Source organism: Echiichthys vipera (genome assembly GCF_963691815.1).
Source record: "Echiichthys vipera genome assembly, chromosome: 21".
Lineage (NCBI taxonomy): Eukaryota > Metazoa > Chordata > Actinopteri > Perciformes > Trachinidae > Echiichthys > Echiichthys vipera.
The window spans coordinates 14,497,880-14,512,537 of NC_139846.1; the positions used below are offsets into that span (position 1 = coordinate 14,497,880).

A 14,658-nucleotide genomic window follows, 5' to 3' on the forward strand; every position below is an offset into this window, starting at 1 on the left:
CATCCAAGAGGCTTCATCAGTTCATGTACGCATGAACTGATGTATGTAACGATGACCTGGACGAATGAGAACATTCACAGGCCCATTACAAACCGTGTACAAAGAAAATAACCACCAATTACTAGAAAGTATTCAAGAGTTGTTCTCAATAAGAGGAGGTAAACAAGACCTAAGAGTTACTTCAATAAAGGACCGATAGAGGACCAATGCAAAATATTATTGTATTTAACTTCCATGGAAATGCTGTCACGAGGAACTGAAGACCTGTAGTGCACTTATTAGGTTAAAAAACTGTTGAAAAATGATATACAACAACATACAGTGACAATAGTAAGCTGTAAGTAATGAAAAAAGAACAATCTGATCTGGATTATGCAACTGTTTGTGTATGTATGATTGTTTTGTATTATTTGTTTGCAATAGTCTGAAGTAAGACAGGTATAATAGTTTTTATTTGATTGGTTTGAAAGGGGTAGGGTTTATAGGCAAGGGCTTCAGCTTACAGCTGTTTCAGAATGCTGATATGATTTGTCAATATGTTGTTGCTGGCCCGTCTTGTTGTTGAAAGTCAGTCTGAAATGTCAACTTCAGGAGGTCTAAAAGTTGAGTGTCTCACAAACCGTAACCTCACCAGGTCTGGATTCTGTGTTTCCAAGCTCTTGGTGCAAGACACCAAGTCCAGTCAGCTGACTAAGATGATAGCTGGGGATTCAGGGGTCCCTCAGCTGGGGAGGAACCGCATTTATTCCAGTTTCAGCGTGTGGGAAGGGGCTCAGGAAATGGATTGTGGATAATCAGATTTGACATGTGTATTATTGCAAAGGGACCACTAGATGGTGCCACTGACCCATTTGTGTTAAACAAGGAAACTTCTTGTGATGCTTCCGTGACTGATTGTGCTTAATATTTTTGCATTTAACAAACTGAATATCCATAAAGAAAAAGTGATGATGGACACTTTCAGGCTTAGTCAACCACATGCATATGGTTTAAACAATTAAGGAAATCATACATGGAGTGTGGCCTTTGTGTACCTGTATTAAAGTACAATAATATTTCTGAAAAAGCATTTTCTTATGCATTTAACTTAATATGCATGAAATTATATTTCAAATGATTGTTTGTCAAGTGTCATTTCACATGGTTGATGGTGTACATTGCATACTTAAAATAATAGGTTGCAGTGTTGCTGTGCAGATTGTTTGAAAGGTATGAACATTTGACCATTACTGTGACAGAACATGTAAACTTTTTTTCAGTTTTCTGTTACACTGTGAAGTGTTTTGACATCCTTGATTTGACATATGTCCTCAAGCATATTTTTGGCAAACACAATTCAAATTGTATTATTGGTGTGGGACTATTTAGTGTTATGCCATGTCAGCACGAAATCCCTAAAAGGTTTTCAGAGACTCCAGAAAAAAACAGAAGCATTATATATTCAAACACTGTGCAAACCGAGGTTGAATAAAAGTGAATCTTTGTTTTTTATTATTGATTATGAAAATGAACAGGCACCTATTACATGGAGCTTGCACATCCCAGAACAAAATTTTAAATATAAATACCACACGCTCATTAGTGTTGATCACTCACAACAACCTGCAAGCTAAGAGTTCAAACCACATTGAAAAGGAAAAAAAAAAAAAAACCTAGGAGAAAAAACAAACAAACGTGTCACGTCCAACCCCTTGTAACATTTCCACTCGAAAGTTTTTCAGATCTCTTCTGTTCTACTGCCCACTAGGTGGAGGCTTCTTCTCACACCACACGAATGCTGTTGTGACCGCATTTTACACTATCATTTTCACCCCTATTGTCTTTTTCTCACAGCCAGTGACAGCAGACAAGACCTTAACGATGAAGCTAATAACTATTAAAAAAAATTAAAAAATCATTGGTTAAATAGATGTCTTTAAGTTATCAATATAGTTTTTGAGATAGCGGTGTGCCGTGGTAATCTACTCTACAGTATAGAGTTTCATCACATTCACTCAACTTCATTCAAGAAGCTTAGCTAGACCCTGGGGGGAAAAAAAGCAATTGCAATGCAAACAACCCAAGATGGAAAATTCAAGTATCTCTCTGACTGGATGGCGATAAACATTTCTTTAGGAATGGAGTGATTACGGTCTGAAATGACGCAGAGCCAGATAGCCCCCGGAGCGGAGGTTTGTAATATTCATCCCACAAACCGTTACCTAAATTATGGAACCACTAAAAGTTGTCACAATGTCTGATGCCAATAAGAAAATGTGGGGTTTAAAATTGCATGCACCCCCACTGTAAAACTACTAAACTTTTTTTTAAACCAACAGTACTGTTTGTTCCTGTACACATTCTAATTAGCAAATGATGCAAACTAAGTTCCACTGAAATAAAGCACTCATATTAGCATTCTGCTATAAAGTAAATGCATCCTCTGCTAATTTCTTTCACATCATACAACAGCTTAAAGACTTATGTACAATAGTTTCAGACATGTTATAAGTTTAAAACATAACAGTCTCTTTTGGTGAAAATATAGTTAAATTCAAAATATCTGATAGGTATCTTTTTAGAGGTGATCTCTTTTATTGAAAAAAGTACCTGAGCCAAAACTCTGACCAGGGGGAATCACAAAAGCCTCTTCTTAACGGCTTCTTTTAAGACTCTCCTTTTCCTCATTCATTACCATTCTGGAGATCAAAACGAAGATTTAAATTAAATAACAAATACAAAACAAAAACAATCAAAAATCAAAAATATACTGACCCATCAAAACAACCCCCCTTTTCAAAGTATCAGCCGGTTGAAAAACAATACAAAAAGAACATTTAGAATCAAACATCTTAGAAGATTAAAGCATGATAACAAAAAAACGTACCGTACAGATAAAAAAATGGGTTACGCGACAATGTTCTCTTACAGACATTCTTTAAAAATGGAAGAGAGGCCGCTGCGCTTCTTCGAGGCTGGACTAGTGAACACTACACAAGTTCAGCCCAACTTTATGAGGAGACGTACTCTGAGGTCATCTGCTGACTGAGAGATCTATTGTCCCGTCCGCTTGATTGCCTTCTGTACTGACATTAAAGCAGGAAGAGCTGCAACCGGGTCTCAAGTTGGAAGATGAAAAAGAAAATTGTGTTTACTCTTGGTACAGTGGTTAAAAACTAAAACCCTTTAACTTGATAAATAAGTGGAGGACTGCTTACAGTACAACTGCAAGTTGGGAATTATGTACTAATAGTGCCTTTAGAAACTACTTTCAAACAAACAAACAGATGAAGCAGTTTCTTGGGGTTATGATGGTCAGGTCCCTTCCCGAAAACGTTTAGATTTGGATTTCTCATGGTAGGCCCAAGCATGCATCCATTATTATTGCACAACACAAGGACCTTAAAATGCACCCACACAAACAAAAAAACAATAATAATCTTAAAACAGGAATTATGATTCTCACTACAAATCCACCTTGCTTGCTCGCTGCATTATTACCTTTTAGTCAGAATCGATCCATCTTAGGTGCATCTAAAACGTTCCATTAGTTTCGCTCTCTATATTACAACCAACTTAAACATGCATCCAACTGCCCAAGGGGGGGAAATGCAGTCAAGAGCCTCCAGCGCATGGTGTCCATTGTTCCAGTCAAAGGTCAGAGTTCAAAGACTGAATGATTAAAAAGTGCTTTACGTAGGTCAGTAGGAGTTCTTTCTTCTACGATTATTACAAAGTTTGTACACTAGCATGTGTCATCTGTGAAGGCAAACAAAAAATGATTTAAATAATGTCACTTTTACAAGCAATTTGTATTTACGTGTCCTCTATGTCACGCTGAAAAATACTCACCGTGATACCACCATTTTGTCTTCTTTGGATTTTTGTTACACGTTCTTACATAAAAGGAGTTGTCAGGCGGTCGTCTCTGCAGAAAAAGAAACAGGCATTAAGATTGAACCTTTAACAGGCATATCATTTATATGAATTTACATCTGAACTCGGACTCGAACTGCTATTTGCACCTCACTGCACTACCTCACTTTAATGAACAATACCGCTCTACCTCGATTCAACAAATGTCATTGCACTGTTACTGTCTATTTATTATTATTATTATCTATTCACTTTACAATCCACTGCCACTTTACATTTTTTACTCTTTGTATATTTTTACTCTTTGTATATTTTTATTATTTTTATTATGTTGTATGTATATTCTGATTGCACTGGGTCTGAGAGGACTGTAATTTCATTTTTTGCATTTGTATGTCATACATATTGCAATTTTTGACAATAAAACTGACTTGACTTGACTTGACTTGATGAACCCCCATATTTGTCACTACAGGTTCCTTACCTTTTCTTTGCAGCTGGACAACATGCTGATAATGCTAAGACAAACGGATTGCACTGAGAGGGCTGGCGACCAATCTTCCGTTAGAATAGATAGACAGATGTGACCGTTACTATACACATGAGGGTGGACAGGTATATTCTCTCCTGTGAACATTACCTGCAACAGGGAGAGAAAGAAAAAACAGGGATTAGCACTTAGCGGTTGCTACTATGCCTCCGCCAACCAGTTAAGTTGCAGTTCACGTCCATGTCTTTTTAGACTTACATAATACAGTATATGTAGTGAAGACTTTGAAATAATTTATGAAAAGGTATTCAATGTATTTTTTGGGTTAAACTTTAGATCCTTCACACACATCCCGGTAGCACAGAAGATCTATACAATCAACACAGTTTCAAGATTAGTGTCACCAATTCAGTATCAGACCAACTGTTCCCCCTCTCTCCCTGAGTTATGGCACTGTATAATTGCCATAAAATGCATTTTTAAAAAGAATAAGAAGAAGGCATACTTTATTAATCCCTGAGAGGAAATTCTATTTTTTCACTCTGTGTTTTTAAAAACATATTACACAAACTGGTCGAAATACACATGCATGCAAACAGGACCTATATGCATGCATAAATGTCAGAGCGAGGTAGCTGCTCAAGTAAAAGCGCCCCAAGCAGTTGGGGGTTTGGTGTCTTGCTCAAGGGCACCTTGGCAGCGCTCAGGAGGTGAACGCACACCTCTCAGTATCAATATGACTTTGAACGAGTGTTGCTGTTTTTGCCATCACAATTTGAACATTCCTCAATGGCGCTCCACTTCACTATGCTAGGTTTATGCTCACCGTAGTGTCCCCAAAGTAAGGGTGTGATACGAGAAACAAAGTTGACGTCACGTATTTTGCGTAAAGCGTGAAGGCTCCACAAGTTGTCAGTCATCATATCCCACCTGCCTGATATTAGATAAACCAGTGTGATTGTCCCTCCTGAGGTTCTGACTGGAAATCTGTATGAATGGGAGGGGGGACCAGACATATCTGCCAGAGCAAATAAGACAAGAGCTTGCAGATTTGTCTGGTTCCCAGGCTAGGCCTTTTGGTGGTCAAAGAAATAACTTAGGAGAGAACTTGTCTGGAAAAAGTTGCGATTTTTCCATTAATGACAGAAAATAATGAGACTTGCTGTATAAGCTCAGGCTTAGCCCTCTACAGCGACATTGGGCTCTGGGATTAACACAGAGGGGCCAGGATGGGAAGAGAGAATGGGAGACTAAGAGAGGAGACATGATAAAAACAGGACACATGTTCTGTAAAAAAATCAAAGACATAAGCCAGTAAAAGCGTGCAAGAGTCATGTCTAAACATCAAGATACAGGAAGTGGGATGAGAAGAGAGGAATTCAAGATAGGTAGAAAAAAAAAACGAAGGGGGAGTCTGAGTGCGTAAAGAGGGTATTGAAGGCTAACAATGGGTTGAGGCAGTCTGGCACCAAACAGGGCCTCACAGGAAAGTGTACCGCAGGACTGGAGCAGGGTGACATAGTGAGTGTTACAGATAAGAGCAGAATGTAAAATTAGCACTGTACTCAAAACATCAAGACAACTGATAGCTCTTTGCTTACAGAAAGTTCAAATATTTACTAAATGTTGGATACAAACAAAGCTCAGGAGGTCTGAGCATAGGCTTTGAGCAGAAAGGTACTGTAGGTAGTAATATACACTTTTTTGATATTTTTAAATGTCAGTATTTTCTTTACAGGGGGTTGATTTAAGCAGAGAGCTTTGGTGGTGCTGCAGGTGTCTTGCATAGTACTACTTGTGTTAGCAGCGGTGTAGCCTACGGTACTCACGGCGGTAAAGCTCGGGAGCTGCCTACAGAGCCCGTCACATTCGGAGGCTTCAGGTCCACTGTGACTATAACCTGTAGCCTAATGTCAAAGAAGCTGCGGGAAATCCCGTGTTACACGTTTGTGTTACAGTGCTGACGGCACTATGGTCTTACTGTGCTTGCATATTGTTCTTGTCTTATCTGTCACTCTGTTGCTGTTTATCCACGTACACATTGATATGGCGGGACATCTGGTCAGAGTCTGGAGCCCTGTGTGCGCTTCAAGATTCTGAAGACTAGTAGAAAGAGGCTAAGGGCGCACTCACACTGTCCTTCTGGCCGGGGCCAAAACCGTTTTTTCAGCTAAAGCCTAGTACCTTTAAGCAGTGTGAGTGCACCCGTTCCGCGCACAACTGCGGCCAGCGGGCCGTCCACGGCCCGCTTGAAAGGGGTGGGCTTTAGCGGAGCCGTTTGCACATGTACGAGCACGAGCGTGCGCACGTGTACGAGCACAAGCCCTACGGCAGTAGCGTTATGTCCGCCTGTTCGGACATGTAAATAGAAGGACGGACCATGCGCGGACATTTAACAACAACAACAATGGCGGTGAAAGGTTCACGCTGATGTGATGCGGAGGTGGAGTGTTTACTGCAGATTTGGTCGGATGAAAATATTCAAAAACAGTCGACAAGACGCACAAAAACTCTGAGGTCTGTGGAAAGATTTGTAAACAAAGCCACACACACGCGATCAATGCGTGTGACGTTTTACGGCGTGATGGCGTATAGACAGCAAGAAGCATTGGCCTGCCCTGGCAGTGTGAGTACAAACGGGGCTGGGGCGCGGGGGGAGATGGAGGGGGGACAAGTACCCTAAAGCCTGGGTCACGGTGCGGAAGGACAGTGTGAGTACGCCCTAAGTCACCAATCAAAGATGGCGGTAGCTTTGGGGGTATGACACATGCACAGTAAAATCTGGTCTGCTCTATCATAAGTAGCGCAGTTCTACTGTGCATGTGTCATACCCCCAAAGCACCGCCATCTTTGATTGGTGTCCTTGCCCCTTTCCACAGCCTTGGTCTCTACACCTCCCCCTCTGGAAAAAAACACTCTCCGGTTCTACGTGATTTACATAATTTGACCAAGAAAACGGCGAATGGAACAGAAAAGCGACAGGTTTGCAGGTATGATAAATGTAGCAAATAGGTAACAAATCTGCAGTTTTATTCTGTGTAACAGAAATAAGTACAAAAGGAAACAGAAGCTGCACGCTGTTACTGCAAAATTATCAACTGATTGTCACAATAATGTTTGTTTTGTTTTGAATTACCTCTGAACCTCATCACATAACCAATAACGCACTCAGGACATCAACACTGAAGTTCCCTCAGCGGACCAAAGAGGAATCCAACAGAGGGCCACTTTGACAGCTTGTCCTTCCTATTTGAGAGGATACTAGCTAAGTAGCGAAGTTTATCTTATTTTCTCTACACCTACTCAAGCTCTATTTTTAGGTGGCTAGGCTCCTAATGACTGAAACAAGATTGTTGAGATAAACTAATCCCATTAACTGTGGCTTCAGTGGGAGCTCTGTTCTGGTGTCTCTGTCAGTGATTCCTGGCTCCAATGTTTTCAAGCCGAGGTTCATTCCAATAACAACTACAGAGCCTATGCGTTTCATGTGATTATTGCAGGCATCCAGACAGTGGATAAAGAGGATTGTTTACACAGTTTCGGATTTTGTTTGGATAAGTGCACTGTACATACAAACCAGCAGCATCTGCATCTGTTTTGGTAACCACTTTAACAGTTAAGAACTTCATTTCTTGATCAAACTAATGTAGAGAATGGTTATTGGAAAGCCAACAGTATAGTTTTCACTAAATAGAACCAGACTCCAGGTCTGTTCATTCATTTGGTCCACACTCAGCAAGGACTTTCTAGGTAAGAGATGGTAAATGGACTGCACTTATAAAGCACTTATCATTTACCCACATATACAAACACACACGGATGGCTGCAGAGCAACTTGTGCTTACCTGAGGTGAATCAAAAGGATATCGACTACTAAATTTGAAAAGCAGCTGAAATTTCTCTCCTTCATACAGTGTGCCAGGTGCCCCCTCCATGTCTACAATCCACCTAAAAAAGCACAATTTTAAAACATGTTAAACATCTCATTTCAACAGGAAGAGTAAAGAATGTACAGTAATAATCTAACACTTATACAAAACACAGGTGTCCAAGCGTTACAATGAAGGACCCTCTGTTAGTGAGCCCCATACTAGTGGGAGAAATCCCTCCCATTGTCCATTCAATCAGCGCACGAAAAGATAAAGGGAAGTAAAGAAAGGCAGGTGAAAATATTATTTTTAGCCATCAAGTCCTGTTTTTTTGTGTTATTGTTTGCTCGTGCATGGTAATTTGTTCTCTCAACATCAGCTTGTGTTGTTGTTAATATGCTAACTGGCTAAGTAGCATCTTCCCATTTTGAATGATGAATACAGACTACTGCCACCTCCTGGTATGGAGAGTTATTTCCTGTCACGCAGCTCTCACATGGTAGTTGGCAGTCGCTTTGTTGTGTGTCCAAGTGCCGCTTTTTGAACAAGACACAGGCAATGCAACAGTCAGCCTTTGTCGCCACTAGTTCTTTGAAGTGTTTTTGGTGGGTCCCTGCCTTTAAATCCAGAGCTCAGATTACTTTCTGAACCACTGGCTAAATTTTTTTTAAGAGATTCTCAAAATGCTGTTTCAAGTACACTCAATTTTCAACACTGATATTTAAATAACCAAAGCATCCAACAGTTTGAACAGACCAGCTGAGATATGGGTCAGTTGATTTTCCAATGTTGTTTTACATAACATCCTTTTGAGGCTGTTGCAAAACATTTTTTTACAATTATGTGGCAAGTACAACCTGAATTCCTGCTGTTAAGTCATGCTATCAGGTTAACATTTCCTTTAACAAGAAACCCTCACTGTGCTTTGGGAAGTAATGGTTGTATGCATTAAAGTTGTTTTTAGCCATGCTAGCAGCAGAAATATCTCAACAACTGTATTGCAAACATCTATGGTGTCCAGATGATGTTTCCTAATGACTTTGGTGATTCCCTGACTTTTCCTCTAGCATTACATTGGCACGTAGTCTTGAGGGAATTGTCACTAGTGGATGGGTTGCTATGAAATTTATTTATTTATGACCAAATACCTACAAAAATAATGATACTCCCATCAGCCTCAGCTGGACATAGTGTTACCTATTATTTATCAAACGTCAGCATTCTTAACTAAAAAGGAAAACATGGCCAAAGCCTAAGCCCCATAGAGCTGCTAGCATTGCTAAAGACACTCACTTGTGTGTTTACTTATGATTAATAACATGCTGTATGTTATATCTCATCATTCTGGAGTAGATTAGTCAGAAACATGTACAGCATGACTTTGCTCACGTCTCATGATGATTAGAAAAGGATCATACAAAATGTAAGTTGCCAATGCAGCAATAAGTGTGTAATCAAAAGCTTTTAGTCTGACTCATTCCAGTGACATTCAATATTCAGCTGGGTTATAAGCGGTTTAGTAATAATGTGATACTCTATTGATCTAGTGGACAGAATCCATTCTCGCCTCTGGTTACAGAACTGTGCTGACTGTACTAGGAAGGATTCAATGTCTTGCTCAGAATCGGAGATGACTGCAAACACAGATGCTTGATTCAGTGTGCTTAATATACCTTAATGACCATAACCCAGAGGCTTCACTCACAAAAAAGACAAATATTGTCCAGAGTCAGTGTCAAATAAGCCCAGGGCAGGATTGCTTGGAACATTGTTGGCAGCATCACAACATCTGGCCTAATTTCTTTCAGGCAAGCAGAGAAGATAGGTCAACAAAGAGACTTGTGGCTGTTGTTCAAGTTTTTAGCCTTGTGTCTCTTTCAAATCTAGCCTCTGGCACAAGATTGTTCAGGCCTACATGCAAGGTCAGCTGTTTAAAACTTCACCCTTTGAAAGTCCAAAGGTCAAAGTGTCTGAAAGAAGCTCCATTATTCTTCAGAGGGTAAAGCTTAGAGGGAGGCAGTATCACTGTACTGTACATGATGCTGAGTTACACCTGATGCCACCCACGCTGATCACAGGAAAGACTCCAAGGACAAATTATGCTCAACTTGCTCAAATTCCCCATAGCCTGGTGATCATATGCTCCAGTCAACAAAAACAACACTTAGCCATTGAGTGAAAGTGGGGGAAAATGTGTGCAAAATTATCAAGAGACTCTGCAGTGCTTTAAAGCAGCCGTTTCCTTTGCAACGGCTGATTAATTACAGAAACCGCACTATTTTCAGCTGAACAACAATGTAATCTAATGAGCAGCAAAGAGAGACAAAGTGTACTATAAACAAAAGCTAAAAAACTAAACACACAAGGTCACCTTATCACAGTCACACAAGCAAGTGAGTTGGTTTTCAATGTTTGTTTGTTTTTTAAAAAAAGAATAAGGTTAACTTGAATGTCAAGCAGGAATAGACTATTTACATCTCACTCCGCTAAGGTAAATCCCCTACTACTGCCAGTCACCATGACAAAAAACTAAACCCAGGCTCAACAGGCCTTTCAACGTCAGAGTGGAAGTCAAAAAGGCACACCCACAAAAATACTCTCAAACCTGGGGATGCAGTGAATGAGGAAGCTAGCTGAACAGGTTCGTAGACGTGTCACTGTCATTCATGCAAAACAAAAACACTCATTCAGTCTGTCCAAGCAACTGTTATCTAATAAGGGAGATGCCACTGTATGGGTAATTCATTGTTACAAGGTTACTAACCTACGTAACATGTATTGCCTCTCTAAGGTGGAAAAAGTGCCTAGCAATGATTCTGACCAACTTTGAAAGCAGCATTACAAGCCCGCAGCAGAAAGACATTTGAATAGCAGCCAAAAATTTGTCTTGAATCCATTTACAGGACTACAGCTCAGTTCATCCTTACTGCTTATCAGACACAATTTGACTCGCTCGGTTAACATAATAAGTGTGGGCGTTTAAGGGAACACCAGGACACCAACGCAGAAAGGTCAGATAAGCAGCCTCTGTTCCTTGCTACCCTCACCCAACTTCCTGCGTGCCAACCATTAAATATTTTATAAGGATGAATACTGACACTGTGCATTAGAGACACTCTACTAAGGGGCCAGAGCTGCCAGTCACCAGAATGACCCTGATTCTTCCTTCACCAGTCGCTACCGAGGCTCCTAACACTGTTATTGCGACAGTTACCTTAGTTTCATGTGCGGTGCCAGACATGACCATCACACTGCTTTCTCAAAGTAATGAAACAAGATACATTGGATTTATGTTTAGGCTATTCATAGATGCAAACTGTATTCAATAACTTATGGAGGTAATAGTGTCCTAATGGTTAATAATTTAAAAATATACTTACTGTGTAATGGTGTTCTGTACACTTTTTTCATTAAGCGTCATTCCTGGGGGCGGATCATTTTGCAGGGCTAATAATTCCTTTTGTAGCCTTTTCTGTTGGAGAGAATGGGTTTGGGTTTTCTATCACACTCAAACGTATTGAAATATAGCAGCACAAAAATTTAGCATATAGAAAATATTACTTCATTTTCTTAAGAGATGAATAATCAAACAAATGTAAAATATCAATAATGTTTGGATATATGATTTATCGATTGTAGCTAGCATTACAGCACTAAAAGTGTAAATGGATGGTTGTATTCAGGATGTATGTACAACAGCCTTCTAAATATGTAATTTAGGATCTCATGTATACAGTGATCATCTAAAAAGTATTAATTAGTTTAAATCCAAAATTGAAATAATGTCATTTACATGACCTGCCACGCCCACAGTCCTGGGAAATGGCTTAAACGTGTTTTCTAATAGTTATGCACATTTATTATGATTCAGATTTTGGTAGATGCTTACTTCGACACTTTAATATCATATAGAAATTTAAAGCAAAATTCCACTCTGACTGATATAACTTGTTTACCTTGTAACGTTACGCCACATCAAACGATTTGTGATTGATGAAAGCATAAGTGTTACACACAAACAACATCATCACTGGAATCATTTATGAAGTTGGCTTCATGTTCGTTTGTTGTTGTTGTTTTTTGCTAATCTAGACAGATCGCTCCTAAGAAAGCCTACAGAACCGGTTTGAATCTAAAGAGAGGCATTATCAACTCAGAGGGACAGGGAAGTAAAAAATAAAGCAAGAGTTATAACTAATATAAAAAAACAAGTGTCTGTAAAAGATGAGAATTTATGGAATAATCATGACAAGGAACTAAAAATGTGTAACTCCATTTACAAGTTTAATAAATATTGAAATATAAGATTATGAACAGCAAATACAGTAAAGACGCAAACCTGTGACACGTTATATATTTTAGTCATGTATTTTTAATGTAAGAAAATGTATTTGTTTTCTCTTTATATGTATTTGATTATTTTTCTTTTGCCTGATGGACTTGAGTTAAAATGATGCCAATAAACGCCAGTCTAAATTGTAGCCTCAGCCTACACCTTTTCAGTCTACCTATCATGTCGTGTTGCTAACTCGATAGTTATTACTTTCGTTTATCTCGAGGCTTGATTTTGTTGACTTGAATCAAACAATGGAAAAAAGAAAAAAGCGATGCACCTGTTCACCTCGAGAGGAAACTAGAACTGATCAATCTGCGCACTGTCTTGTGAGCTAACTGACGTCAACGCCAGCCAGATAGCAGCTCTATCCCTCATTTAATATAATACAAGAATTGATTCAGCTCATAACAATACATTCCTTGAATTATCACCGTTGTGTTGCTGCGATAAAAACACATCGCCGGTCGTCTAAATATAAGTATATCCAGTAAGCTGGCTTCTAGCTTTTACTTGGTGCTGTAGATGATGATGCTAAGTTGTATTGCTAGCAAACACCAAACGCTAAACCGGAACAGTTAGGGGTGAATTGAATCGCTTTTACTTCAATGTCATGGCTACTTCGAACAAATACATGTGCGTGAGTGAAGTGGTTAATAAGCTACCATGAAAGACAAAGACTGAAGGTCAGGTAAATTTTTAAAATGCGGTCGCTGTCATTTGTATTCCTACCTGCATCGACGCCATGATGGAAACCCCCCTGCATCAGCGCAGAGTGGAGGACTGTTACGTCAGGCGGTCATGTGACGCAAGTTGTTTTGACAGAGGAAAGAAATCCAGTGATGTGCACCCGTCAGAGCCGAGACCCCGGTCACCGCACTACTTTTATGTCGTTCAATGACTATTTAGCGGATTTATAACAGAATGATATGAAAATAAATACATTTGGTGTTAAATCCACTGAGGTCACGTAGGTCAATGAACTCTGCTCAATGATTGATAACCTGCCTGACATCCCTGATGCAGTTATACCAAATATTGTTCTATTTTAAGGTTTCTTTTAGTCGTCACGAGGAGGAAAATAATTCGCTTTATCTCCAATTACACACACAGTTTGGTGACTTGCTTTAAAAATCCCAGGTGTAATCACCAAGAGCCATTAATGTATCCTTTTTTAAAGTTTCATTCTTTTATACAAGACAGGTTGTCTAAACCAAAGTCAGTGTATTCATTTATCTGTCAGCAAAGTTCAGAGCATTTTATTTAACTCAACTGTAATTTGACTATGCCTCCTGAGGTTTCTGCAAAAAAGCGGTCCACTGTAGACTGAGATGGGATATGAGCTCCCACCTGATATGGTCACCACAAGGCAGTGACTTAGAAAGCCAGACAGTATCTTAACAGAGACTTTCCACATTCCCCAGCAGCATTAGCATTATGGTATACCATGGACATATGTGTATGTTCAAAGCAATATTTATGATTATTATCAGAATTATAAGATCATTTCCAACTTTACTGATTCTAAAGCTCAGTTTTTTCACTCTAGTGTAAATCAGTAATGGGGCACACATGAAATATTATGAATCCATTTCTTTCTGTAATATGCAGCAGAGAGAGAAGCGAGCTTGTGACTGGCAGGCTCAATCTGGGTGGGGAAGTGAAGAAGCAGCACTTGCCCTTCCGTCATTACCACCACTGAGGTGCCCTTGAGCAAGGCCAATAACCCCCAAACCACTCCAGTGTAGCAGCTCAGTGGCCAGCAGAGCAGACTGCGGTTGTACTGGGCAGCTTCCAGGTGTGAATGTGTAATTGTGTGAATGTGATCAGGACGTTCCTGAAAAGAGAGCATTGTTCTCAGTGTTCTCCCCCTGATGAAATAAAGCTTAAAAAATTATACATATATATACACACATGTACATATATATATTGAAATGAAACCACAGAGTGAAGGCAAAAGGGTTAACAATGGCTAAGCATCTCTGGGAACTCCTTCAAGACTGTTGGAAGACCATTTCAGGTGACGACCACTTGAAGCTCATCAAAAGAATGCCAAGTGTGTGCGAAGCAGTAATCAGAGCAAAAGGTGGCTATATGAAGAAACTAGAATA

At 39.6% G+C, this 14,658-nt stretch overlaps 1 protein-coding gene across 1 annotated transcript; it reads right to left on the reverse strand.

The window, feature by feature from the left end:
* Positions 1-1,489: 1,489 nt before the first annotated feature.
* Positions 1,490-13,303, reverse strand: ube2wb (ubiquitin conjugating enzyme E2 Wb). Its single transcript, XM_083935881.1, has 6 exons — positions 13,280-13,303; positions 11,595-11,686; positions 8,191-8,293; positions 4,340-4,495; positions 3,832-3,907; positions 1,490-3,738 (listed from the first exon to the last, which is right to left on the reverse strand). The coding sequence occupies exons 1-6, from the start codon at positions 13,292-13,294 to the stop codon at positions 3,725-3,727; spliced, it is 456 nt and encodes a 151-aa protein (XP_083792007.1). The 5' UTR covers positions 13,295-13,303; the 3' UTR covers positions 1,490-3,724.
* Positions 13,304-14,658: the final 1,355 nt, after the last annotated feature.